Below are 24,608 nucleotides of genomic sequence, written 5' to 3'. Positions count from 1 at the left end.
CAGCCTTCATCGAGCATTTTGAAGGTACCAAAACGGCGACAGCAAGAAAGGTTAAACTTCTTTCCTTCATCGCTTCTCACATAAAAGTGTATGATAACAAATGATCTTAGTCGGATGTTTGATAATATACGCCCAAACACCCAGCTTGTAAAGTCTAATGCACTGCCGATAGCAATGCATTGCATAAAAGCATGACGTGATTTATTTTTCTGACACGACAAATCTCTCACAGTAGCGTAAGCAGGAGCACGAATTCAGGTAAACACGCGAAATAAAATATGCACAAGCAAATAACGTACTGAAGAGAGAATATTGCTTACCTGTAGATCATATCTATTACGGTCTTCGGGCAACGTAACAACGTATGGAACACGTTCGACAATTGTCAGTCTCAGACAAGCGAAGAATCAGCAATGCAGCTCGTTGCAACCGCTGCGCAGAGCACTGAACGTCTCTCTCGCATTGCTTCGGGTTCATTCGCGGTGGATCGCGCACGTTTACGAGCGTCCTTGCTTGCTGTACCACCAGTTACACGCCACTCGCATACAAAACACGATTAGACCGCACACGTCAACGAAGCGCGCAAGCGTAAAACCTGGTTAAATCGACGAAACAAAGAGCAGCCCAAGCGCGACTTCAAAAACCACACCAGCCGCCTCACATTCAAATGCTCTTCCCGGCATTCACCTCAAGCTGTGCAACCAGGTGCAACGGTGCAACGCCTAGGGGTGCTATGCAGCATGGCCCGAGCTTCTCGAGAAGACGAGTTTGTTCCGAGCTCGCACTACGGCGGTCATGACAGGAAGACTGTGCGGAGCGCCCGATAGCAGCGTTCATAAAAACGGCTACAAGAACGAGCATGGCATCAGACACGCATGTGCGGCGTTTGCGGCGGTTTTCAAAGGAACATCGCGTGCGAACGCGTCAGCACCACCACTCAGTCAACATTTCAACAATGCAGCGACGTCAGCGTGATTTTCGCGCGATCTTTTCGCCAACTTGCCAACTGAACATCGCGCCTCCCACAGGCATGTTCGTATATAGGAAACTGTGTTCGTGTGCGTTTGTCCTCTTTCAGGGAAGTTCTTTCGTTCCACCTGCAGCATAGAAATTTTCTCTCTCGAAGGCAACAAAGGCGTGCGCAATGACACGTACACGCAGCACACCCGTGCGGCTCATTTCGCTTCTGTGGAATATTACAGATAAATAACGGGACTGGTTACTTCTACTTACATTTCACGTGTGAAGATTTTTCTGGGGTAACGAATCGGTAGAAACAATCTCCCCAGGAACGAATAAATAGTAATATTTCTCACCACAAATACCACCAGGGGCGCTTGCTTCATGGCTGTGAGTGCTACGTCGTGGGCGCGGTGAAATTGCATGCAAAGCATCGTAGTCAGGTGATGATATAATTTTTAGTTCTTCGTGCGTGTCTGCATAGTCTGCGCGATTAAGCCCCTAGATGAATCGTGCCGCTCGCTGGCGTTTCGGCGTGAGCACTGCTCCTCGGCAAGAGCAATCGCGTTGGGCGGACCCGATCTTCACCGCGGGCGTCTGTCAATCACACTGATTGACGGGTGAACTCGGGTACGAACTCGTTGATACTGAGAAGGTCCCAGTTCAGCTCGGGACTGCCGTAGTGCCAGTGTGCTGTCAAGCGTTTCATGTAGTGGACGCTAAGCAGCAGCTTCTTTGCGTATAAAATAATTCGGTCAGTTTGCACTACTTGTGCAATCCTGGAGCCATCAGAGGAACTTGTGATCACCTTGCTTCTTCTAGCTTTTTACGTGGCTCCTCTACTCACTCGGCTCGGTCTGCTTCGGAGTGAAGACCACGTCAGTTCGATCTCAATTTGGATGAGTTAGATGTTAATTAACATGAAATTGAATAGTTATGTCTTAACTGGCGATGGTTTAATTAACACGACATCAATTAACTGAGGTTTAATTAAGAAGACCCTAATTTGTACGGTACTGATTATCATAACCCTAATAATCACGGTCATAATTACCATTGTCTTAGTGAGAAAGGTCCTCAATAGCTTGATTTTAATTAGCGCGCCGTAATTAGCGTAGTGTTAAGTAGCACAGTCTTCATTAGCTCGGTCTTGTCTTTACACGGCTTCATTAGCGCTGTATTAGTAAGGTGTGGCCTAATTAGCTCGGTCTTAGCATGACCTGGCTTAATTAGTTTGGTCATAGCGTGTGCTGACTTAATCAGCTAGGTATACCGCCCAGCCAATTAGCTAATCAGCCGGGCGCACGTGCTTGGGGAGCGAGCAGACTATGAAGAAGAGGATGAAGAGGGCGCGCGTCGACCGAGCAACGCGCTACAATGTACAGGTCGACCATGATAATTATACACGTGGCCTCGGCGATTAGGTCAGGCCGCGGTCTTGTAAAGAAGGTGCTCAGCCGGAACTGATCTCAGAGGCCACGGTGCTGATTATTCTAAAGGATGCTTAGTGCATAGAATAAACGCTTGAAAATGAATTTAAACAGCCCTACCTCCAAAAAATACCGTTAGTAAATGTTTCTGACACTTTTCTTGCATGGGTGCATTTCTGCACTCGGTGGAACGACAAACAAATGAAAGAAGATGCCTCTGGTTTGAAGACACCACCCATCTTTGTCGACCGCCCCTGACGTGATGCCGCGTTCCGTCGTAACCAATGGAACGCAGCGCGCGCTGAGAGATGGATTTGTCCTTTTCGTACTGTTAACTCGTTCAAAAGGGGGTGTCGACAGAGCTCGGAAAGATTCCGAGTTTCGCCAATCTCGGGCCATCCTGCATAGCACCCTAGGAGAGATGACGGCGTCCCTGGTCTGATGAAGTTGAAGTGGCTCCTGGAGGACGCCACATTTGTGATTCACCGCGAGCTCGCACATCTCGTTACGCGCCATCGATGGAGCGGCTGTCGCACGCTATTTTGGGAACTTAGCGGCATCTGTTTCTCCTGTGTTGGCAAACTGATAAAAGGTTAGGCGTATTTGGTGCTATGTTGTGACCTCACGCTTGCTGTATTTTACGGCCACTTAATTTTAACGCTGAAAATAAACTAGACAACGACAAGGAAATTCGGAAAAATTGTATTCCGAGCCTTGGAAGATGCTTTTCTCGCGCCACGGAATGGTTCTTCGATCGCATCGTTGGTTTTATTTTGTCGGTTGTCTTTTGCTCACACAGTACTTTATCGTGTCGTCATTTAACATCTTATGTATTTTATGCACACTTAGCAAAGCTTCACGAGGGCAAATGAAATAGTCCCGAGGGTTAAAAGCGAAATAGATATAAGAGCAATTAAGTTGTTTAGCACAAACATCTGACCAGCATAAGAAGGTATTTCGTTTTTGTGGTCCGGCCCGTGTCTGTACGGATTTTATGCCACTTCTTAAATTACGTGTTTTGGAAGCAGGCTCACTTTATTGAACCTGCAGTTTTAATTCACACCCCACCATCGTTTGCAACAGTACCCCGCAAAGTTATATTGCTGCTTCTATGATTTGCTTTTTCTGATGTCAAGACCTGTTCTCTGTGTACATTATCCGCTGCTCAATTGATAAAGCCAGCCTTGAACAAGGCTCAGCGCAAGACTATGTTCATTATGGCACGCGACGCCAGTGTGCGACCAGGACCTTACTGTATAACAAACTGCCTTTGTGTATGATTGCACATGTCGAAAGTTCTAAATCCAGATCGCGATGTGACACAATGATCGATTAACTTCCAATCCGTAGTGTAAGTCCCCTGATGGATGAATCACTGCGATTTTATAAATTACAATTTAAAGGGGACTGCGAGTCAGGTGGCCTTCTACAGCTCGTCCTTATGGCATGCCTGCCACCAGTGTTGGCTATGTCTTAGCTGTAACGTAACCATACGCACAGTACCTGCACTGTACCCACAAACAGCTGATATCTGGGGCCAAGAATTCTATAGACCTGCTATGAACGTGGGCACAAGAGTAAAAGTGCGCGTTCTATAGGGCTAACGACAAACCAATGCCAAACGATATCCTTCAACCATGCACGATTGCGAATTATCCGGAGTGCTAAACAATTGCAGGAAGTGTTCTTACGCTCACGACATATCCCGGTAGACTTCAGCATCCACGCAGTTTCCGGCACATGTTTGGAACGACGTAACCGTACTGTTCCGCGAAACCAAGCTTTCGAAACACTTCGTCACAAAGTCAATGATGCACCAACGCCACCACACATCTTTCGCTGAAACGTTCGGTATAGGCCCGCACGCGAACAGTGTCGAACCGCGACTGAGGTGCGGCTCGTATATGCATGCGTCGCATTAAGTGGGTCACGCAGTACGTACACGACAGACCCGCGGCGCACTCGAAGAGCCCTGACCCGGAGCGTGCTTGTTTTGAGCATGCATTATAGAGGCACGCAGACGGGGGCATCATCTGTGCGGTGCACAATCGTTACTCGGACACTCCGGAGTAAACAGGTCGTGATATAGATCGTATGTTGGCGGGGCTCATTCATATTTCACTTTCATCGGGTACGCCGAGTTAAAGAGAAAGAGCTGAAAACAAAGCACTTCAAAAGAAACGAAGAAGGTTATATTTTGCGTTGGAAAGAGTCATTACTCATTGCTCACGACAGCAGTTACATCTCCCACTCCCATGCCTTGTTCTCTTGTTCCCAAAACAAAGCAGAAATAACTGCCACTAAAGATTTATGTAGAGATCAGTCAGCCCATATATCAATCTCAATTTCCTTCAAATGGCTGGAGTTGTATTTAGGTGACTGACTGAATATTTGGCTTTATTTGTTTTGCGGAGTGAAAAGAAATAAAAACTTGCACTTTATACACTTCAGATGGGAGAAGGTTTGGCCGGGTTTGCAGTTCATTGTAATGCAAAAAAGACCAAGGAACAAAGTCAAGACGAAACAAGTGCTATCGTATATTCTGCTTGTTCTGTCCAGATTTAGAAGGATGCTAGTTTGGGCTATAGATATATATAGTCAACAATTCATGGTAAGGCTATTGGCGCTCCACTTAAACAATAAGCGCAAGCAATGAACGACATAAGCACATTCTTAGTACATTACTTGTGAGGTTTATTACATCCGTAGGCACCATTCCTATGAAGCTGTTAGGGGGAACTACTAATAATAAACATACGTATAATAAATGCAAGTTACAGCATGAAGTTAAAAAAAGAAACGTTCGCAAGGAAATATTACAGAATAGCTAGTAGAAACAATACAATAGAAAAGCAAACAGATCAAAACAAGAACATTATGCAAATACATGACAATATACATCAGTTTGTGCAAAGTATAAAACGCATGCAACTGAAAACGTTACGACGCAGTACATGTCGTAACTTAAGCAAAATTAATGCAATACATTAAGAAGCGCTTCCGTAAAAAATGTTTCAGCTATGAAACAAGAACGAATCTAATTAGCATGCAATGTTTAACGAAGTAACATTTCCTATTTTAACTCTAAAAGCCCACCATGCAAGAGAGAACTTATGATGTGTAAAAGACTACCATAAGTGGATCATTGCCTTTTCTATACAGTATAGCAACATAGTATTATAGACACGCTCATGTCATTACTAAACTTTCGAGCTCTGGCCTCTGGTATCTACAAAAAGGCTGCTTCGCATTCTCTGCTCACACTTGCTTTAAGGCGCAACGTATACCAACTCACCGCGACAAAAAGTTCTCTTATGTCGCATTCTCTGCTCCGTGAAGGCATTGCTGTCACGTGGTGGACAAGACCCGTAACAAAACGACGCAATCTCAATTTCAAGGTGGCGTTGCGCAGAGACCCGCCAGTGTTTGTACTTGACGAGCGATAATATTCCACCATTATATAAAGTGGCAACAAAGATAGGGGCAAGATATTGTGGGTGATTCCACTCTGTGAAGGTGGACAACCAGAGAAGCGGTTGAGCACACGACGCAAATGTGACACAAAAATTTGAAAAAAAACGAGCTCTTTCATTGTCTTCAGCGGTGGTCATCGCGACGAAAGCTACGCACAGACTTTCATTGTGCTGATCAGTGGTCATTAATTGCCTTGATCGGTGAGTCAATCTATTTTGGTCGTGATAGTGGTGGCGATGGCCTTGTGGTTGCCATAGTACACACCGATCTGCTCCCGTACAACCTTGGACATGTTCTTAGCCAGAGTCAAACCTATTCGTGACCGGTGTAGAATGTTTGAGTTTGCCCAATATATGTGAGACGTACGTTTTTGTTGAGGGACAGGAAAAATACAAGGTAGCCTAGTCATACACAGCTTCACTCTTAGGAAATAGTCAATAGTACAAAAGTTTTGGTCCAGAGACCCATCATCTGAAAACTTGAGCGGTCCCTTCTTCTCTGCTGTCATTACTGGATGTTAAATCAGTTCTGTGCTGGGAGGTACCGCTCCTGACACCAGCTCCTGATTTACATAATAAGACCCAAAAGCCGTATTCCTGAATGTAAACTTTCGGCGACAACCTTTACTCCCGCGAGATTTCGCGAGAATATATTGCCCGATACATCCCACCATCTGTAGGACACAGCGGTTTGGACTCTGGAAACTACCAACACGGGCGGTCAGAAATGTTGTACTTCGTAGACGGCGACAAGTCTGCGCCTAATCCGATAGAAACTTTGGGAAGTGAAGGTGTCCCCGAGAGTGATCGTTTCGGAATGACGCCCCAGAATGGCAAATCTCAATCGCTTTCTCACGCTGTTTGCAGAAGCCTAAGGGGAAGGCAGTGCCGTCACTGCTGTTATCACTTACCAGACAAATCCTTCAATAAGCAGCGATCCATCAGCTGGCGTCTACTACAGACACGCACTTTCCCCTGTCCTTCGCTATACAGCCGGATTTACCCCGCCGTCCACATGCCACAATGCAAGGCGTCTGGTGCGCCTCACACCTAGTTTGACAATATCATACGGGCCTGTCCCGCAGCTAGCTACTCACACAATAAAACACAGCACAAACCCTAAATTTAAAATCACCACGGAAATGAAGGCCTGGCAACCACCTGAGGAAGGGGGGTCACAGAGGGCCTCGTCTCCAGGCGCCCCGCCACCCTTGACCCCCGCAAGGATACTTAAACAAAGTTTGTCTCTTTCTTTAGCAATGATGAAGTTCATCGTCGTCCGCCGAGTCGCCAACAAGCACCTTGAGGATCACCTTGCCGTGATTTCATACGCCATGCTTTAAAAGTGCTTCATGGAGGTCCCCGACCTCCTCCGCATCCACGGAGACAACGTCACTGCAGAACCTGCCGCATGTTCGGTTCACCGCCCAGGCCACAGCGCCCAACGCGCCAACGTAGACCAGCACAGCCATCATGTGCCACGTGAATACACTTGCGGCCAACATCAAGTCCATGTGGCTATCAACCTCCCAGGGTTTGTATCCAGGCAGCGGATTGTAGAGGATGAAGCCGATCTGCAATAGCCACGTCCCATGCAGTACGCAAACGTAAGCTCTACCCAGGGACGCCAGAACGCTTCGGGGCCGACACATCTCGGCTACGATGGAGACCACCAGAGCAACTGATGTGTAAACCAAGAGAGTATGGATCATGACGTTGAGGAGAGGTTTACCTTGCAGGTGCAAGTGGAACATGAGGCCTTCGGAGGTGATGGTGAGCAGCAATGCCACGTAGTCGGCGTGCGGAGGTAACGGGAACCCGGCGTTGTACATGACGTCCACTACACCGTTGAGCAGGAAGAACGCGTACATAGAATTATGCTGGACGCTCTCTGCGTTCAGGGAGTGGTCGATTCTGAATATATGGGAAAGATCGCTGGCAAGGCACACGGAAGCGCCGATGATCTTGACGATGCCTTCGATGCTCAATTTTCTGGGCAGGCCGGGCACCGCGTACGAACAGCGGCTTAGGTAACGCTGCTTGTTCTCCCTTTTGCGAACGTAATTGAGCCACATCGCGAAGGTCCACCACGTTCCGAAAAGGAAGAAGAAAGTTCCGGTCACTGCGTGGCCCTGGAATTTGTTCATGGTATGTGACGGACCAGTAGAGGGTGGTGACGTTGAGGACAACTCCTAATTGTCACTTGTCCTGCAAATGAACGGAAGAAATGCAAGCATGAACATCGGCGCTTTGTAGTCAGCGATTCTGACTCAATGAGGAAGCTGTATAATTGCATCTGTTTAAGCAGCAGGCAGTTCAAGGAGAAGGGGAGGCATAGAAAGCTGAACAAAGCACTGCGCGCTAAATGTTTATGATGTCTCGAAGAAGTATCAGGGTAGAAGGCAACATGACATCATCTAGGGCAGGGGTCTCAAACACGCGGCCCGTGGCGGTTTCGCTAGAGGCCCGCGGCTTCACAAGGAATAAAGCATTTGTGTCTTTGTGAACTGCTACTCGCATTATTTACTCGCCTATTAGCCCCGAGAACGAACACTGGCGGCGCGGCAGTCGCGGCGATGTGACGTCATGGCAAGAACTCGCTTGCTCCGCGGCCGAGGATCGCCTTTTTTCGCGCCCGCCGCGTACCCGCTCTTTCACGATACGGTGGTGATTACTGCTTATTCTTGCGATGGAAATCTCCCAAGGGAGAAGGTTGAAGTTTACGCTACTAGCGAAAGTTTAGTAAGCTGTAGAAAGTTTCGATAATATAGCTTATAATGGGCGAATTCTTGTCTGAACGGAAGCTTCGCCGTGAAAATGGTGACGCACGAGAGCAAGACATTTGTTGTTTTCACCGCGTACTCCAAGACATCGTTGCTAAAACATTTACGCTAATGGATGGTTCTAACTTCATTACTGCTTGGCGTAGACTCCACGGTTAGAACACGCGTCCCGCAGATTACAAATTAAATTAGGACGTTTTCAATTCACTAAATACATTGTACAAGTTACGTCTGCCTTTGCAGATTATCTAGGTGATTTGACAGAATTGCGCCTTCTGCTACAGAAGACTTCAGATGAATCTGTCTATCGTAACGAATCACTTAATACATTCGGTAAATTAAACAAAATAATACTGCCACGCACACAATGGTTTCGGGAAATTCTGATGTGTTAGTATACTTGGATTATGTAAACATTTCTTCTCAACACTCGTCTGGGATTATGTGGCCGTGTACCCCGATTTGCATGAACTGCTGGTCCGATGTGGCCGTGTACCCCGATTTGCATGAACTGCTGGTCCGATCAACCGCCGGGTCACGAGCGGTAATGTTAAATTCTCGTGGGCGCACTGTTGATAACAATCGTCTGCAAAACAAACGCCTGAAAGTCGAAATGAGCGTTTTGAACTGTTTCACTCTCAGTGACGTGGCCCACGTATTAATTGAACGTCCTTCGCCTTAATCAGTCAATCAATGGTCTCGCACGTCATGTCCACATAAAGGTTCATGATGCTCAGGGGTATATCAAATGCAAGAAAAAAATAGTTTATGAGCTGACTATCTAAACTAGTACTTATACAAGTGTACAGCGCCGTTGCTACGATGCTGCATAAAGACACAATGTGAAACCAATAAGGAATTTCTGCAATTAACCTCAACTTTTTATGTTTTAAAATGAAGCCCCGAAATTATTGCGACAAAAACGTGAAACTAAACAACACGATGAGTTAGCGAGCACGCAAGAAAAACAAACACAACAACTGCGGCAGTATTCTCGGGCGAGCGCTTTCGAGATATTTTACGAAACTCAATACTACATGCGCTTTCGTAATCGTGCGCGGGGCTTGGCACACTGGCAAGAACGCTGTCCGCCGATCGCGGATGCGTCCGATGCATATAACACTTGTGGAGGCGAAGCCATCATATTTTTAAAGGAATCGCCCGTGAACAACACAACCTAATAATATGAATAAAGTGTCTTGCGTGTCAAGACCACGACATGATTGTGAGACACGCTGCAGATTAATTTTTACCGCCTCGAATTCTTTAACGTGCCCCTGTATCTAAGTAGAGAAATGTTGCTTTTCACACCCGTCGAAATGCGGCTGCTGTGGTCGAGAATCAGACTCATCCCCGAAGTTAGCAGCGCGACACAACAAACCTGATCACCCCTTTCAAAGTGTGCACGACGGCGCGCGGGCACCGTTGGGGACTGTGAAGAAAAGATGCATATAACTTTTTGTCGTTTTACTAGGAACATTATCGATGCTCATTCATCTGAAGCTTCAGACAGGCAAAAAGCGAACGTAAACAGCGGAACAGCGCACGAAGCAAGCGCGTGATATGCCGGCGCGTCACGGCGGGCGTCGAAGAGTCCTTGCCGTGACGTCATCCGCGCCTCCCGCCAGGCGGCGCCACCCCAACTTCTCGGGGCTAATTGCAGTAAAAAATCACGCCATCTCCCGCTAAAGGGGACCTGATGCGATGCGAAGCAGCGCTTTGGCATGTACAGCCCGCGTTTCAGAGGGGGAATGGAGAGGGGAGGGTAGAGAGGCAAAAGAGAGAGAGGAAGTGGAGAACGGGAGGGGAAAGGGGGAGGGGAGAGAGGGAAAGGGGAGAAGTGGAGAGAGGATGTGAAGGTGGGGAGGGGATGGGAGAGGGGGAGTGGAGATGGAGAGGAGGTGTGTGGAGAGGGCTTGCGCATGCGCGTAAGGGTGGTCACGCCGCACACCACCGGATTGAACTCCGCTATAAGATGCGTCACATCTAATATTGTTCGGGTAAGCTGCCGGAACGGGACTGGTCTCAAGCATTATTGTTTTTCGTGAGGCACCGCGTGCGGTCATGTGTCGAAACGAAACCACGGAGCAAAATCTCTATATTTTACAATCGGGGTCCAGGTTTGAATCATCCAGGTTTGAATCCAGTCGCCTTCAGAAATGATCCATATATGAGATATGGGAAATGCGTTCTTCCAAATGTCAGCGTTGGGTGACATTTTGCTCAACCGTCCCTCACCTACCCCCCCCCCCCCGCCCCCCGCTTCAACATTCACTCTCCCGGCCCTTTCGGGATTGAATTTCGTGGCTGCGGCCTGCTAGCTGAGGTAAGTTTGAGACCCCTGGTCCAGGGCTACATGGTTTACTATTGTCGCGCCCTCGTTAGGGCGGCGGGCAAACTTGCTAGCGCGCGACCGCAAGAGAGGAAGATATAGACGGCGCTTGGCTGTGGCTTGTGATAGGGAGCCTACATGAACGACCGTGTGAAGCCATGGCTCGCGTTCCCTGCTGGCGTCGGTTCTGGTTCAGCCGTCTCTTCGCTCCTGTGGCATAAGCCTACACTATGAAGTGTTATTAAATGCGAAGCATTTCTTAGCGAACCAAAGGCACTTTGAGCGTTTCTATCTATCTATCTATCTATCTATCTATCTATCTATCTATCTATCTATCTATCTATCTATCTATCTATCTATCTATCTATCTATCTATCTATCTATCTATCTATCTATCTGACAGAAGTCTCCGTCCTCTTGTTCTTCGAGCGCCTGGATGATGATATTAAGTGCGGAGCTCTTTAAGGGCCCGGGCTGTCGTATGCTGTCGTCGCTTGGCGTAATGCAGGGGAAACCACATGTAAAAATAAAAAAAAACGAGGAAGCAAGCGAGAAATAGAAAAAGCGTGAAAGAATGGGAAAGAATAGGAAGATAAATAGAAATAAATAGAAGTAAAGAGAGAAAAAAGAAAAATAAGGAAAAGAAAGCTGTCCAGCTCCACAGTTCCTTCAGGCTTGGCACCACTCCTGCGAAGCTGCCATAATTTTTTTTTTCGTAGCGTTAGCTACACTGGCCGAGTCGGAGCGGTTTCGCGGGAGTGTACAAAAGCCGTTATGCGCTTGCGCGAGGAGCAGTGACGTCACACGGCGCACAGCTGGCGCAGCGGAGCCGCCGCGCGCGCCTCGCCGATGTGGGCATTCCGGAGTGACATCATTGCCGCGGCAGACCGGCAGACATACTGGCGCCGGCGCGCGCCCAGCTGTGCGCCTCCGTTGCGCAGTGGCCGTCTGACGCTGCGCCGGGGTTGGGGCCATAGAGACGGCAGCGCGTTACTACACTGACCACTTAGCCGTCTTTGTGGCAAAGAGAAATGGCGTTGAGCAAAAAAATAAATATACATGTGTAACATAATGCGTATACCGTGTGGGAGTCATTGAAGCAGCAGTAAGCATGATAATCAAGCTAATCCTAGACAACCAGGAGAGCCAAGAATAATCAGCTGAACTTTAGCACACGCTACGTATATCCTGGCATAGCCGAGCTAAGCCACTACCATTTTTGTTCCTTGCACTCCTATCGCGCCACTTTCATATATGAGCATGAATTAGACGTTAAAAAGGGCGTGCACAGTGTTCTTATAGTGCCTATAAATGCATACTTTGGCGCTTGTGCCTAAATGCCTACAAATACCTATGAATGCCTATTTTCATAACTGGTGCCTATATGAACACTACTGAGCTTCAAGTTTTGCTTCCGGGTGCAGTTTGAGACCATTATTCATGTTGCCGTGCAACTTACTGTTCGGAACTTTATGGGCTTCAGCCTAGTCCTCCAGTTAAACCAACTCCCCGAAACAACCGCTAGCAGCAGTGAAGTGGGGCGTGCCGGCGAGCATACGCCGGCGCTCTGTCATGGCGCTAGCGGTCATGCATCAGTTATGCCGAAAAGAGACACCTAGGAGTGTGTCGATTGAACAGTGGACACTTGGCTCACCATGCTAATGAATGAGCGGACAGATCGTGTTCTACGAGCAGTGCGGGACAAATGAAAATTGCCCGGCGATGTTCAGCCAGTGGCGTAACCAAGGGGTGGCACACCGGGCCCGTGCACCCCCCCCCTTCCCCCCAAATGTTTTTGCCATGGCATACAGAGCACAAAATGGCACTCGACCACATCTGCCTGCCCGGCCCCCTTCAGGTCAAGGAGGTGCCACTCCCCCCATGCAAATAATTTCTGCCTACGCCCCTGTGTTCAGCTGTTGGCATCTGTGTGCCATTTTAAACAATATTTTTTTGTTTTCCTGTCGCACATAGAGGTCCCGCACGTCTTTCTTTGAAATTATTTGCATTTATTTAATGTTTATTGCGCCCATTTTTACAGTATTTGAGGCCTAAAACGCAATTTGGCCCGCCTATTATTGGCGCCTAAAACGCGCTTTTTTAATGTCTAAAAATCCGGCCTCTAACAATGACTATGCTATTGCAAAGTACAGTCATTACTGCAGCTGTCGTGCACGGCTTCCAGTCTTCGTACATCGCCTTCACAGAATGTGTAGAAATTCGCTGTGTGGAAGCACTTTTCTCGGTGCTGCCGACAGCTCAGTGTCGAAAGGATTACCCTGCTGTCGCATGAAAAAACAGTCATAGAACGTCTTGGATAGTGAATAGCTTATTAATGTAAACAAGAACAAAGAAATAGGCGCTCTAAAACTGCTTCGGCGAGGAATACAAAGAGGCTGGCCAGCGTTAACCATTTCAGACGCCACCTATGAAGAACTGTCTACAAATGCGTCAAATCGATACGTTATTTCAAGGCACGCGATATTCTATTGCAACAAAAACAATGTCATGAGGCGATTTATGTGTGTTGTAGTAATTAATTCTAATTCAGTCGTAGTTAAATATCTATTTATTGTGAAGTGATTCGTGATCCTTCTTTGCATTGAAAGAATGAAATCTTACGCCAGAAATATAGGGCAAATTCGTTTTCGGCTATGTCCATTTGGAGCAAAGAAAAAAACTTTTGACGTGGCTCTCGAGAAGGGACACGTCGAACGACTCGTCGAACAATGTAGTGCCTTTAGCAGTCTGATCATATACAACAGTGCACTCCACCTAGAGTCCCTGTTTTATTTTGCGCCTCCCCTTCTTTAATCTCAAGATGAATCGATACCAACTAGCCCAAATGGCGGTTTTGTTACAATGCACTCCAGAATGAAGTTATATGAAAAAAGTCACAGTTTCGCCGCAAGGGCGAAGCAATGAATGCGATAGCAAGAAATTAATGCTATATGAAGTGAGGCTCGCCAATGGATACTGTCAGTTTGAGCAGCGCTCCTGTTGCAAAGGCGGCCGAAGCAGCGAAGGAAACTAGCGTGCTTCAAGTGTCGAGCTGTGACATTTGATAGTACGCGCTCATCTTCTGTTTGTTCGTTTAGCGGCGTCCCTTGAGCTCGAGTGACTTTCGTACGCTCCGTAACATGAGCGCGGACATCACGGTGAAAGCTTGAAACATTGCTCTTCCCCTCACCACGAGAAAACCGCGCGAGCAGACAGTGGAAGGGCAATGTTCTCCCTGCGCAAATATAAGAAGAAGCGAGCGAGCGACCCGCATCTAGCGCCATCTTGCTGGTAATGAAGAAACGCTTATTATCGCCTGCCGTCTCGGAGTCCGTCCAGCGGTAGGTGTGTATATAACGCTCGCCGTTAGCAACGTGGAGGATGTGCGTTTCATGGCGTAGTGGTTAGCGCCACTCGATGCGGAGAAAGAGGTCCCTGGTTCGATTCCGCGTTTCGGAAGCATTTTCTGAATTATTTTTCTTTGGGGCTTATATATATATATATATATATATATATATATATATATATATATATATATATACTTATACATATACGGTGCATGATGGCGGCGACGGCAAAATCCAGCCGAGACTGTCCATATAATTGCTATCGCAATAAAATTTATTATGCAGGAGGCTCCTTTCATCCAAAGCTGAATGTGCTTTGCTCTCTCTTAGCCCCTAGTCGTTACAAATGGCAAAAACAAGTGGCGCGCACAATTGTGTACATGGCGTGTCAAAGGGTTAAAGAAAAACCTAGCCTGTCGTTTTGGGTCCTCTGATTGCGACTGCCCCAAATCCCGGGTGCATCTTCGCGCTCGTGTTCGCGCCCCGAAAAGGGGGCCCTCTCTCCCTCTCCTCTCCTCCGAGGCACCGCCCCTCGGTCCCATAAATCTGTCAATGCAGACACATTCGTCAGCTGCAGAGCACTGTTCTGGCGTTGCCGCAGTCGTTGCCTCTTCTGACCTTGAAAGGAAACAGCGCCGCCCACGGAGGGGGGAAAAGAGAGGCAGACAAAGAAACGCAGTGTTAGAGCACCTGCTTTACATCACCTGTTTTACACCTGCTTTACAACACCTGCTTTACATGTCTGTTAGTTCCCATTTACATAACATCGTGGTTTAGCGCTAAAAAAGACAGACACATGTGAGAGACAGGGCAGGCGCTTCCTCACATGTGTCTGTCTTTTTTTAGAGCTAAACCACGATGTTAAGTACTCACCAACTCGCCCAACAACAAGTTCTTATTAAACCTGCTTTTACAACGCACGAACAAAAGGATCTTGCAACGCGGACGTGCATTGGAATAAGGTTCTAAGAGATAACAAGCTCGCTGTTTTGGCACATCTGCCTCATACCATGCGAAGAACAGTACTTAAAGCAATTTGCTGAGCTATTTCCAATGCTGAACTTTCATGCATTTCCAGCGCTTAAGTGAAAAAAGTTAGCCCAGCTTGCACTAAGTCGTGCAAGGATGAGTCACAGCAGCGCTGGTGGGCACCTAGCTGATCCTGGCTTGGCTAGGCTTTTACCCTCTCACATCTCTCTTTCCCATTCCTTGCTATACTACACTTTACTCGCTTTTCTGTGTGTGTGTCAGCCCCGAGCAGCTTTCGCTCGGGGCTGTGTCCGTCCTTCCATCGGCGACCATCCGCTTGGGAGCCGCGTGTGCTGGCACACGCTAGCGCGTTCCGGCCTGTGTAAGGGGCTGGGTAAGACGCTGTCGCCTCTCCCCCTTACACTCCTGGGAACCATGTGTGCTGGCAGGCGCTAGCGCGTTCGGGCCTGTGTAAGGGGCTGGGTAAGGCGCTGTGTCCTCTTCCCCCTACACTCTCTCAGCAATCACGTGATGGCGTCGGGGAACGAGATTTTAGCAGACTCTACTTGCAAGGACGCGTTAACATCGGGCAAGGTGCCCGTGATGAACCGAACTTTAAGTCGACCCACGCGCTGCTTCCCATCCCCACATGGTTCCCTTTAGTGGGAGATGGTGAAATTTTTTCTTCTTGCCTTTCTTTCTCTCTATTTGTCTCTTTTTCTTTTTAAGTCTTTATCTCTCTCCATGTACTCGTTCTCCCCTCCTTCTTTCCCTCCTCATCATCCCCAGATCTCTCCTCCTCACCTTAACTTCCCTTTCCCACCCCTTTTCTATATTATACAACACAAGGCTAAGCTATGCTCAGCTTGCGTGCCTGGATAGCCGAGTGGTTACGATGCTCGCCTTCGGATTGTGGGTACGCAGGTTCGAATCTCACCTCGTCATGCAAATTTTCTGACCAAAAATTTCTCTCTTCTCTATTTTTCTTTCCCTCTCTCTCTCTGTACTCTTTCTCTCGCCTATCAGAGTTATCGCATCCACGCCGGACAATTCGGCGCGCGTGTTCTGGGAGCAAAACAGTAGAGGACGAAGAGAGGGCGTGCCGGTTCATGATGATCATGATTTTCTATCCACGACCCACGGCCAACCTCGAGCATCACAGCCCTGCTGTAAACAAGAAAAATAGCATGCATGACACGCGAAGAACAAGGGACATTAAGACTTTCCGTGTCAGCGTGTTGTTTCTTGTTTTTTTTTGTCTAAAGCTCTTGAACTGCATCAAGTTCAGCGCGAAGAAATTCGCGACGTGGAACATTTTACTTACAGCTTTCGGTGATTGATTGCCGAAATCAAAGCAACAAACAAGCATAATGATCTTCCAAACACGCCGAGGCGAAATGCTAGAGGCCAGTGTACGTAGATTTAAAATGCACGTTAAAGAATGCCCAGGCTGTCGAAATTTACGGAGTCCTCCACTACGGCGTCCCTCATAATTATATCGTGGTTTTGTGACGTAATACCCCAAAAATTATCATATCATTCCAAACGCGCATGGCCATCAGAATAATGCTCTCCGAGGTACCGAGAGCAGTATCGACAGGAGGTAGCACACCTTCTACTCGGATATCGACGTGTCACCGAACTTACATATATTTCATTGGGAGATTCCTGGACGCGCATTTGACAACCGTATGCTACAGAACGCAGGAGAGAGAGGGGAGACCACGGGGACACGCCCATGTCGTCTGCTCTGGCGTTCATTGGCTGCCGGTGCCGCGAACGCCATTTCCGCTTTGGTTGAAATTTTTTCGCACGGTTGCCACGGCAGCGGCTGACGCCTCGCAGTAAATGGCGGGTGAGGAGCAACTGAGAGCCGCTGTTGGAGCTGTTAGGGTAGCCACGCTACCGCTGTGTGTGGTGTTTTGTGAATACGCCGTTGATCAGATTGCGGTTCGAGTTGTTTCCAAACTACTGATGCCGTAAGTAAACAGTGCGTAGATAGACGGCAGCTGCGCACGCATCGCGTAACGACGAGTAAATAGATGTCCAAGATTTACGCGTTGGAGCGAGACGTACGGCCGAGGCCGAACGTTTGTTTGCCTCTAGGGTTCCATAACGTCGCTAATGTCAGAGCTCGCTTTTTCCCGTAGTCTCCGCCGCATGTACGTCACGCGCGTTTAACGCATGTCATGTCAAGTTTTAATTCTCATAGCAGTATTCTGGTCTTGGCGAAACGACTCGTTCGGCTTATTTACCTATGTACGGCCGTACGTTGCCGTTCATCGAGACTAACAGACTGCTTGCTCATAAGATGCCGCCTGCGCGTTCGAAATGCTTATACTTGCGAGTTTAAACTATCATTACTGACTCGCCTTAATCCATACGCGAAGTGGGGGTCGGTACGATCGAGGCTCGAGTACGCGTACCGCTGCACGCTTGCTTGAAAAATGAAATACTCGATATGAGTTTCATATCAGCACTTTTGACGTCATCAAGCCGCGATAGTTATTAAATTTCACTATCCTGAATGGCCCCCTTCCGCATCTTGCGCAAAACACTCCAATCGCGATTAAGAAACGTGATTGAAAATTCACCCTGTGATATCCGTATAAAACTTTCAGGGCCAGCATAAATCATGCTGTGTAAAAATGTCCACTGGAGACGTACGTAACTCAATGTCGCGTTTGTCTCTTCATCATCGTCCCATTTTGAGCACTGTTTTCTTCACTTTCAGTAATGTACCATCCAGCCCAATTCAATGCGCTACTGTACTCTGTAATCATATTCCGTTTCTCAAGACACTATTTTTGCACTCAATCACAACGTACGTTATCAAGTCTAATATGTCAAGTTTATTGAAACTGTCATGGTGGAGCTACATGGTAAAAATATCACAGTAGCAGGTTCCAGAATTCAGAAAAACTGCAGGATGAACTGTTACGATTACATAAATATATGGTTACTGTGCAAAAATGGCAAATAAGTGTAGACATGTGAACAGCGAAAGTGAAAATTAAGTAAGATGATTATATATATAAGAAGGAATTTGTACTAAATTTAACAGAAATACTGATTTAAACAAAAAGCATGTAAAATAATCAAAAGTGTTTCAACAAGCAAAAATACAAGAGAAAGTAACAAAAAAAATCAACCTGACATAACACTCATTGCATTGTCAATATAAATTATACAAACCAAAAGGTATACAGCAAAATGACATATAAATATTGTTACATGAAAAGAGAGGCATGGGAAAGACTATACACAGCTGTATTTACAAGTGCGTTTGCATGTAGTACTGCACAAGACAAACAGCTTGCTCCAGTATTTCTCGTTCTGATCGTCTTTGTAATCGTGAACGAAGTGTCTTCTATAACTGCTGCTATTAGGTAGCAATACTGAGAATTAATTAGAAGATTTGCGCAGTTGGTTCATTTCTGGACTTAATATTTATTGCTTCATGTAGAGAAAGTGTGAGCATTCTGTGATGAATGCCGTATTGCTATGCTAGAGAAGAGGATTGCGAACTTGCTGTAATTCCTCCCAACGGCAGGCATAAGATTATTATTGTGCTAGGAAAAACCAGGTACTGTTGTTATAAGTAGTGTTCAGGATCAGTACTATCACAGAGAGTCAAAGCTTGTGAAGCAATGGCAGCAATAACAACATAAACAGCAATGTAATGACGAGAACCAAGACATGCAGTACCGGCACACACTTGCCACCCGGCCCCTTCAAATAAACAATTTTTGGACGCCCTGTACCAGTACGTTCAATGCAAACGCCATCTGGGATGAGCCTATATGCAATGATGCACGAAACAAGCACTACGAGGTTTCGGGAATGCTATCTCAACAATGCACGTCGAATTAATATTTGCCTTTACTGCCTCTTTAAGGTTACACTAGAGCGTGGCTGCTGGATATCCTGGGTGTAAAGATGGTTGTGTCGTCGGCATAATTATGCACTTGGTTTTAGCAAAAATAGTAGATAGGTCACTAATAAGCATCAAAAATAAAGGAAGGCCTGAAATTAAGCCCTGTGAGACTCCCACATGATTAGCTTGCAAAGATAGCTGTTAAGCTGCGTCATTTGAGACTGGTTAATTATTTCTAATCAAGTTTTGTGGAGGACCAGAAACCTGGAGAATAAGAAATAAACAAAGACATTAAGGACGTGCAGCTTGCAATGGAACGAAAAGTGATAGGTGTAATTCTGAGAAATAGGAAGATAGCAGACTGGATCAGAGAACAAACGTGGGTAGCCTTTACCCTAGTAGATATTAAGAGAAAAAAATGAACCTGAGCTGGTTACTTCATGAGAAGGACAGATAATTGATGGTCAGCTAGAGCATCGAAATGGATATTGAGATGAGAAGAGTGACAGAGGGTGGCAGAGGGTTAGGTGGTGTGAACATATGAACAGTTGCTCTATGTGGGCAGGACTTCTTAAAAGCATTCAGCAAGCACATATTGGCGATGCTACGTTTCACGAGCTTAGAGTGGGACGAACTAAAAGGTAGCAGTGCTTTGTTTGCACGAGGCTCGTACTGTCAACATACATGGTCAGCTGCAAACAAAGCACTGTGCCTGCTCTGTTGTCGCGTGAAGCCACGATAAATGGGTAAGATTAATGATTGAGGCCAAGACAGCCATCAAAGGAGGCAGTAAGTGTGTTATCGGGGCTTCAATTTGACAATCACCAAAAGAGTTGTTTTACTTTAATGCAACTGCACATTGATGATTTGTGACAGCACGTGCTCTATATATACCCTGTGCTCATTTCGTAATAAACATTGCTGGAAGTGGCGCTCCGTGTGTGTGTACTCTCCCGTTTGTCCGTTGTCGTCGACGCACCTTACATTTCCAACATTGCAAGCAATGCCAAAATAGCTGACGCCGTTTTGCACTCACTGTCATTATCATTCACAATGGAACTTCTTGAGAACTAGTGAGACAGGAAATTACTTCCTTATGCCTCAAATCAACTTCAACCTAACCATGCAGACAAAAGATCAATGATAGTTTCAACCTAGAGGTTTCACAACAGCCTATGGATTCCCTTCAAGTTTGCTTGTTGCTGTGGGATCAACCCTTACAAGCCCACTGTAATGCCTATGACCCACTGTAATGCCTGTGAAGGTTCTGTGTGCACTTTGGTAAATAAATAAATTGCCAACAGCAACAGCTAGCTCAGCATACACAGACTCTGAAAACAGGCTTAGCCATAGGGGCCCAGGATGGCCAGGACTGAGGGCCCAACCTCTCCAGCAGGCATGAGCCGGAGATGATGGTTGCAGCTGATGTTTCTTTTTAATTTAATTTTATTTGTCATGTTAACAATGTCTCTGTGATAACAGGAATTATTAGCATGTTATTGTGTGCACTGTACTTGCAGAGTGTTAGGCAAGATGTAATATTGGACAGTTTGTGTTCTTCAATAGACAACTGGTGGATAATTGTGTATGCAGCTACCTGACTCACTACCACAAGACAGCAGCTCTAACCTCTGACACCTCAGCACAAGTTTATGCTGCATTCAGTAAAACTTCGACATGGGCTGCCTCTCATGATAAGTGACTGTGGTCACCAATTTCCAGCTGATGTTGTGGAAGTATTGCCTTGTTTCTGTAGTTCAACTTCCAGCACTCAATGCCTTATCATCCACAAAGCAGTGGCCTGATCGACCGCATAAACCAAACATTGATCAACATATGTTATAAAACGGCACTTCATATCGCAAAAGCTGGCGATAAAGCATCATTTAGTGTGATGGACACTTTCAACACTGCCAATCACAAAACAACTGGCTATAGCTTTTTCTTTCTCCTTTTAGTTCACCCACCTCATTGGATACTATCTTTTACCATCCATGACAATTCGTCCATAGCGGAGACTTCGCGTCATGCAGAGGATGCCCTCCGAATTGCTCATGCTCATGTATGTGGGCTTCATGAGAAAGCTCCAAAACATGCCATGATAATTAGCTCAAATACATTACCTATGTTTTTGGTGACCTCGTGTGGCTGTGAACACCAATATGTAAATGTGGCTTATGTCAAAAGCTACTTGCAGACGATGCCAGACTGCTGTTCATCCCTGATCGTCTTAGCTAAGTTAACTACAAATTTTCACTCTTTACTTCAAGTGGACAGTGCCCATCAAAGACTGAGGTGATGCATGTTGCCTGTCTGAAGCCCTTCACACGAAGGAATCAAGAGTGACTCACCAGGAGGGCTTCGTGTGGGAGAGTAGAAATATTAAAGCGTGTTGATCACAATAGAAAACAAAAGAAGTGCTGAGACAGGAGGAAGGCGACGGCGTTGTTCCCATGATTGGTAGTCTTTGTGTTTTAGTACTTGCTTACTTATTCTAAACACCTGAACCTCTCAGAAACATGTAACAATATACATAACGCTGTATAATCAGAAACTACTAATGCTTACTTTATTTGTGTGCTTTGAATTTTCTACTCCCTTCTGCGATGCCCTCGAGCCGTGGAGGTAATACGAATAAAACATTTGGCATAAATATACTCTTGCAGATATTTACTGTGACTAAAGTCACCCTTAACAGCATTTAGTCTTCTTTTTTTTGTACCATCTGCTTGTGATATAATTTTTATTTTATTGATCATTCTTGTCACCTCACAAGTGTGCCAAAACTAAGGTTACTGTATTTGCCAAGAGACTCATAGTCTTTATCACAACAACCCAGCCTGTGTGATAAAGACTAAATATACATACACACACACACACACACACACACACACACACACACACACACACACACACACACACACACACATATATATATATATATATATATATATATATATATATATATATATATATATATATATATATATATATATATATATATATATATATATATATATATATAGCATTAGTGTTTCCTTCGGTGTTTAGTCTATTTGGTGCTACAGTGCCTGCAAACAAACTGACTGACTGTTTTTGTCTCCCATGGTGCACCAAAAACTTTTGTTAACATTGTCAGCCGCTAGGTTGGTGGCTGATAATCTCTGCTCATCACGAACAATACTGCTTTTCATGCACTCTTCAGCTGTCATATAGTCTTGATCATGGTCCATCAGTGAGCTCTCACTTTATGTTCGACATAATTTCGTATCTGATGCTGTATCGTCACACCGTGTTTAGTTGGAAGCCACTCTGTTCACAGCAGAGTACCATCACTTCAGTGATGCAGCTATGTGAAAAGAGTCACCCACATGTTATCCCCTGTGTCTCGTATGTTGTCAAAACTAGCTTTTTTTTCCCTGGCTCAGATAACAACTACCTCATTTCTCTCTGATTTTGCTTATGTTACCACGGTCACCTGCAAGTTATGCAATCGCACTATTACGTAGAATGATTGCTTCACAAATTTAGCGAAACTACGGGAGATGTCACGAACTGTCACAGCAATGCCAAGTTGCAAGGCAGTTTATTTTAAAACATGAAATACACAGTGACTGAACAACATTGTACGTTTTCGGACCGGTCTCGCTGCAGGTAAAAAGCTGACTTGGTGTTCCAACGAGCACTTAATCGTTAAAAAATATCAGGTGCAATCGCTATGCATCGAACGCGTAGCCGTCGGTAGCCTCGAAACTGCTCAAAACATGAACGGCAACGTAGGGCCGTACCTGCATCAGGTAAATAAGCCGAACTGGCTAAAACTTGACATGCTTTAAACACGCGTGACGTACATGCTGTGGAGGTTACGGGAAAAAGCGAGCTTTGATATTAGCGAAGCTGTGGAACCCTATGCGGCATATACATAGCGGCAAACAAACGTTCGGCCTCGGCGTACGTCTCGCTCCAACGCGCAAGTCTTGGACGTCTACTACTCGTCGTTACGCGATGCGTGCGCAGCTGCCGTCTATCTACGCAGTCAGCCCGACACTGTTTACTTACGGCCTCAGTAGTTTGGAAACAACCCAAACGCTATCTGATCACCAGCGTATTCACAAAAACACCACACAACAGCGGCTCTCAGTTACTCATCAACCACCAACGTCGGCATGCCCGCAATGCCCGCCGCCTCGGCCCTCGGCTACTGGCAAAGCGGAAATGGCGGTCGCGGCACCGGCAGCCAATAAACGCCAGAGCAGACGACATGGGCGTCTCCCTCGGTCTCCCCTCTCTCTCCTGCGTTGCGTAGCATACGGTTGTCAAATGCGCTTCCTGGACACACGAATGCGAAAGCGCACTGAATCTTGCCGTCACATTACGCGCCCAGCATGATAAGTTCCCTTATGCCAGTATCGAGGTTGCTCCTTAGCTTGTTAATTACCAATCAATAACCTCTTTGAGACTCTTTGGTATAGAAAACTGGGCCCTGATGTCCGAAGTCAACGCTCACAAGGACACTCAACTATTAAGATAAGAGACGTTCTTTGACCATGGACAAACACCTCTTGTGGATACCGTGCAACGTGAGAAACATACTCATTGCTACTGTTCTCGTTCCACTGCTTCCGACTGCTTAGAGTTGTGGTGTATGAAGGCGAAATAATTACATATCTGTGAGTCGCAAAATCTCGCGTCCGGCGTTGACAACATGAATGGTGTCAAATTTGCGTCACATGGTGTCGTCAATTGCGTCATCGCGTGCAGGCATCATGACGTCACAGAATGGCATTGTCCCTCATTCGAACTGCAGGTTCAAGTGACAGCACTTAGACCGACCTCTTCACATTCCTTCATTAAGCTACCAGATTCGGGGTTATTGGTTTCAAAAAAGTAGTCACGGGAACAAAATTTACAGGCAAGGGTCCCAAGGTAAAAAGCTGTCGTGGGACCATCGGTCAATTACACAACATCTATCTATCTATCTATCTATCTATCTATCTATCTATCTATCTATCTATCTATCTATCTATCTATCTATCTATCTATCTATCTATCTATCTATCTATCTATCTATCTATCTATCTATCTATCTAATCATCGTCGACAGCTCGCCGCTGCAGCCATTTCGACGAAACCCGCGTCAACATTCACATTCAACAGGACCGTACTCACCTTCACGGCACGCTTTGACTCTGTATCGTAAGGCAGACGAACGAAACGGACATAAGAATGGCTGGTGATACGCTGAAAGCCGTTGGTGATACGTTGGTGATACGTTGAAGGTATCAACCTGTTCACTCCAGAAAAATCAAAGAACGCCACTGCTTAAACGAGCCAGCAGCTTTTTAGTACGATGGCGCGCACGTTTCCTCGACTTCTGTAACGACGTCTCTCAAACGAACACGTTTCCCAGTGGGCCGCCCTCTAGCGAGGTAGTTGC

The 24,608-nt window shown here is 46.3% G+C and overlaps 1 protein-coding gene across 1 annotated transcript; it reads right to left on the bottom strand.

Annotated features, from left to right (window-relative positions):
• Positions 1-5,060: 5,060 nt before the first annotated feature.
• LOC119401749 (transmembrane protein 45B) lies at positions 5,061-24,562 on the bottom strand. Its single transcript, XM_037668708.2, has 2 exons — positions 24,341-24,562; positions 5,061-8,071 (listed from the first exon to the last, which is right to left on the bottom strand). The coding sequence occupies exon 2, from the start codon at positions 8,008-8,010 to the stop codon at positions 7,189-7,191; it is 822 nt and encodes a 273-aa protein (XP_037524636.1). The 5' UTR covers positions 8,011-8,071; positions 24,341-24,562; the 3' UTR covers positions 5,061-7,188.
• Between the last annotated feature and the right edge of the window lie 46 nt (positions 24,563-24,608).

The sequence above is a fragment of the Rhipicephalus sanguineus genome, chromosome 8, assembly GCF_013339695.2.
Source record: "Rhipicephalus sanguineus isolate Rsan-2018 chromosome 8, BIME_Rsan_1.4, whole genome shotgun sequence".
NCBI lineage: Eukaryota > Metazoa > Arthropoda > Arachnida > Ixodida > Ixodidae > Rhipicephalus > Rhipicephalus sanguineus.
This window is presented reverse-complemented; position numbering and strand designations above follow the sequence as displayed.